The sequence below is a fragment of the Leptopilina heterotoma genome, unplaced genomic scaffold, assembly GCF_015476425.1.
Source record: "Leptopilina heterotoma isolate Lh14 unplaced genomic scaffold, ASM1547642v1 Lhet_228, whole genome shotgun sequence".
In the NCBI taxonomy this organism is placed as follows: Eukaryota; Metazoa; Arthropoda; class Insecta; order Hymenoptera; family Figitidae; genus Leptopilina; species Leptopilina heterotoma.
In genome coordinates, this window is record NW_025110946.1 from 5,237,916 (window position 1) to 5,242,539 (window position 4,624).

The 4,624-nt window shown below is 33.3% G+C and overlaps 1 protein-coding gene across 1 annotated transcript; it reads right to left on the reverse strand.

The window, feature by feature from the left end:
- Positions 1 to 3,893: 3,893 nt before the first annotated feature.
- Positions 3,894 to 4,418, reverse strand: LOC122502414. The gene is made up of 2 exons (XM_043612445.1): positions 4,265 to 4,418; positions 3,894 to 4,174 (listed from the first exon to the last, which is right to left on the reverse strand). Exons 1-2 carry the CDS (start codon positions 4,416 to 4,418, stop codon positions 3,894 to 3,896), a joined length of 435 nt encoding a protein of 144 aa, XP_043468380.1.
- Positions 4,419 to 4,624: the final 206 nt, after the last annotated feature.

The following is a 4,624-nucleotide window of genomic DNA, read 5'->3' on the forward strand; positions in this document are numbered from 1 at the left end:
AAAAGTCGCGACATCGAATGAGTGTGGATGAGTACAACGAATTGTGTCGTGAGTCAGACAACTTCATCAACATCGCTGAACGTCAACTCATCACCACAATGGCAATGACAGGTGAAAAAAATGGCAAAACAAGTGTCAACGTAACAAAAATATTTTGCAAGCATTTTTAAAAAAATCTGATTGTTTTCCCTATCAGAAATCAAGATGTTTAAACCTAAGTCAAAAGTTGGAATACTTGTTTTGAAATTTTAATGCTTTAATGAAACGTGGTGCAGGTGTACAAATGGAGAATAAAAGAATGAAGTGGGTTGATTTCGATAAGGCATTTGATGGTCGTTTACATACTAGTGCTATTTTAAATATTGACTACATTGATGTTAATGAGTTTCTTGATGATGCCTTTGTTTTGTTTGAATTTAACATACGAAAAGCTTTAGATAAATATGGGCCGCTAAAAGTGTATACTGTGTTGGGCGCAAAATTTATAAAAGAGTCGATTAACGGAAAGGAAGAAATGAACAGTTATAATCCCATGCATGCTGGTTCATATATCGATTTACCACCTTCCATTAAAAGAAAACACGCTTGCATTAATATTTAAAATACTGATCAGCAATGCTTTAAATGGTCAATTTTGTTAGCTTTACATCCAGTTGAAAACCATGCTGTTGGAGTTTCAAAATATGCGTGTTATGAAGATAAGTTTAATTTTACTGGAATTCAGTTTCCTGTTGCTCTCAAAGATGTTTCAAAATTTAAGGCACAGAACAACATTTCAGTGAATGTGTATTAATTTATAAAAAAAGATAAAAAGGTTACGGTAGCTCCATTACATTTGTCATCACAAAAGAAGGTCATTCATGTAAATCTTCTTCGAGTTAAAAATCACTACATTGATGAAAATCTTAAGAGTGAGGAGAAAGAAGAAGAGGAGGACGATCAAAAAATCATATCTTTCAACTACCATTATGTGTGCATTAAAGATTTATCCAGACTTGTCAGCACTTAATTATCAAGTCATAGGGGTAAAAAGCACATCTGTGATCGTTGCCTGCATTATTTTAGATATGAACTTAAGCTAACTGACCATGATTAGATTTGTCAAAAGATGAATGTTACGAGTATTAAGCTTCCTGAACCAGGGAAAAATTTTATTGAATTTAAAAAAAACCAAAACAAGGAACGTGTGCCATTCATCATTTATGCAGACTCTGAAAGTATCCTGATTCCGGCGGAAGCACTACTGCAATCTTGTAATACTGAGATTTTTCAAAATCACAAAACTCTCTACATCCGGCTAAATGGTTTTCAACTGAATTGAAGAATGTGGATGGCAATCTTGACAATTTATTTAATAATTTTGTACCAGTAAAAGTGTTAAGTCGACAGCAACTAGATGATTTTAGATATGCCAGTACATGTCATATTTGTAGAAATAAAATCAAGTCTGAGGATGTAAAAGTACGAGACCACTGACATCTAACAGGAAAGTATCGGGGACCCGCGCATCAAGATTGTAACATTCATTATCATGAATCGCAAATAATATCTGCTGTTTTTCATAACCTTATCGGGTATGACGCGCATTTTATTATCAAAGCTTTGCTACAAAATTTGAGGGTAATGTTTATTTGCTTCCTATTAATAAAGAAAAGTATATCAGTTTCACGAAAAATGTAAAAGGTAGTTACATCAAGTTGCGCTTTATCGATTCTTTTAAAGTCATGGCATCATCATTGGACAAGTTAGCATCCTACCTTGACAATATAAAATTGTAAACACAGTTTTTCCAATTACAGTGCTGAAAAAATCAAATTGTTTAAGAGAAAAGGAGTTTTTCCTTACGAGTATGTCGACTCAAAGGAAAAACTTGATGAAATTGAATTACCGCTAAAAGAAAAATTTTATCGCACATTAAACGACTCAAATGTCTCTGATGAGGATTATGCACATGCGCAGAATGTGTGGACTGAGTTTGATTGTCAAAATTTGGGTGAATATGTGTACCGGTATATGCAAACCGATATTTTGTTACTCGCGGACATTTTTGAAAATTTTAGAAATCAATGTTTAATCGCGTATGGTCTCGACCCAGCCCATTATTACACGACACCTGGATTGACTTAGGATGCCATGTTAAAGTATTTGAATATAAAATTAGAGCTCCTCACTGACATCGATATGGTAATGTTTATCGAACACGGAATTAGAGGTAGAGTAAGTCAATGCACCAATCGGTACGCAAAAGCTAATAATCCTTATATGGAGGAATATAATGAAAGTGAGGAGGCATCTTATATCGTATACTTTGATGCTAATAACCTTCACGGTTAGGCAATGATCCAGTCAATTCCCTATGGTGGCTTCGAGTGGATAGAAAATGTTGACAATAGTTTTGATTTTAACGTCTCTGATGACGAGGTGACTGGCTATATTTTAGAAGTCGATTTGGATTACCCCAATGATTTGCATGATAAACATATTAATTTTCCGTTTTGCCCTGAACGCTCGAAGCCACCTGGATCTAAAGAGGAAAAGCTCCTAACTACCCTCCTACCAAAGAGAAAGCACGTGCTCCATTATCGCACGTTAAAACAAGCTTTGGCGAATGATCTTGTATTAGTAAAAATTCATCGTGTATTGAAGTTTAAACAATCCACGTGGTTAAAATCATATATTTATTTTAATACAACTAGAAGAACAAGTGCAAGCAATGAATTTAAAAAAAATTTATTTAAATTAATTAACAACGCGGTAACATAATCGCGAAACCTAACTTCCACAGCAGAACCATTTTTAATCCGAATTTGGTTGCGTGGAACTTAGAAAAATAAAGGTACTACTAAACAAGCCACTTTATGAGGGTTTAACAGTCTTGGATGTTTCAAAAACGTTAATCTATGATTTCCATTATGATTACATGTTAAAAAAATATGACGGGAAAAATTTAAAACTATTGTACACTGACACTGAAAGCCTCATCTACAAAATCAGATGCTCCGACATTTATGCAGACATGAAAGCAGATATTGATAAATTCGATACGTCAGATTTTCCTGTTAATAGCGTGTACGGTATTCCGCAAGCCAACAACAAAGTTTTAGGGTTGATGAAAGATGAGTGCAGTGGAAAAATCGTGACCGAATTTGTTGGCTTGCGGAGCAAGATGTACAGTGTGCGAGTTGAAAACAAAGATTTTATAAAAAAGGCTAAAGGTGTGAAAGCTGTAGTTGTTAATAAAAACATAGACTTTGATGATTATGTGTATTGTTTACAAAATGTAAAAATTCAATCCAACAACAAAGTTTTAGGGTTGATGAAAGATGAGTGCAGTGGAAAAATCGTGACCGAATTTGTTGGCTTGCGGAGCAAGATGTACAGTGTGCGAGTTGAAAACAAAGATTTTATAAAAAAGGCTAAAGGTGTGAAAGCTGTAGTTGTTAATAAAAACATAGAATTTGATGATTATGTGTATTGTTTACAAAATGTAAAAATTCAATCTAGAACGCAATATTGTATCAGATCAGACCTTCAGAATGTTCAGACTTTAAAACAAACAAAAATTGCTCTCAGTCCTTACGATGATAAAAGATTTTTGTTAGCCAACAGCACCGACACCCTTGCATGGGGGCATTGTAAAATTGCAGAAATTATGAAAGATGATGATAAAGCATTGTAAAAAAATTTTGTGGAGAGAGAGAATGTGTTATTTTAATAAAACAAAACCTGTTGTTCATTTTACTTTATGTCTTCTTTATTCAATAAAACCTTAATCTAGTTACATTTATTCAATAATATTACTTAAACTTATTTTAACGTTACTTTATTTTGTTTTAACATTACTTAAACTTATTTTAAAGTTACATTAACTTTTCTTTAACGTTACTTTAACTTTATTTTAACTTTAATTTAACTATATTACATATCAGATTTTTTATCCAACTATTATGCGAGCTATCAAATCCAAGCCTTTTCACGTAGACATCATTACCACGAGTTTTCAGGACTTTCTCAACAAGGTAAACATCTGGATACTGGACTTTCAGCAGTTCCTCCTCATAGAAACCACCTTCGGTGGGCTGATTTTGGTAATCTTTCAGCTTGTATGTTACTGGTTTTGTCGATTTAACTTGGTCCACAGTGAATATTTCCGTTGTGCAGTTGGGAGTATATCCTTTTTTGAAAATATTTTAAAATTTGCTGACTCGAACTCTATCTCCTCTTTTGAATTTTGATTTTTTCAGCGGAATTTTTCGTAGTTTACGAATACGTCTCAGCAGTTCTCTTGTATCTTCTACGGTAACATCTTTGGGTTTCATACCAATAGTACGATGCTTTTTATTATTGTACTTTGATATGAGAGTTAGTAAAAGATTAATCCACTTATAATTGCCTTGTAAGCTGAATTCAGGCCACATCATACTTTTCAGAGTGCGGTTAAATCTTTCAACAATTGAGGCTTTTAAATTACTATAGGTAGAATAGAGATTAATGTTAAATTCTTGCATTAAACTCTTAAATTCAGAATTGTAAAATTCTTTGCCTCTATCAGTGTGCTAATTTTTTGAATTCTGCCTGGTTTTAGAATAGTTTTCATAGCTAGAGAAATGTCCTAACTTTTCAT

Excerpts from the sequence above, each read along its gene's own strand:
- LOC122502414 (XM_043612445.1), bottom strand. The coding sequence starts at position 4,418 with ATGTGGCCTGAATTCAGCTTACAAGGCAATTATAAGTGGATTAATCTT. Across the intron at positions 4,175-4,264 it reads AGAACTGCTGAGACGTATTC|GATATACTCCCAACTGCACA; the intron begins GTAAACTACGAA and ends TTTTCAAAAAAG.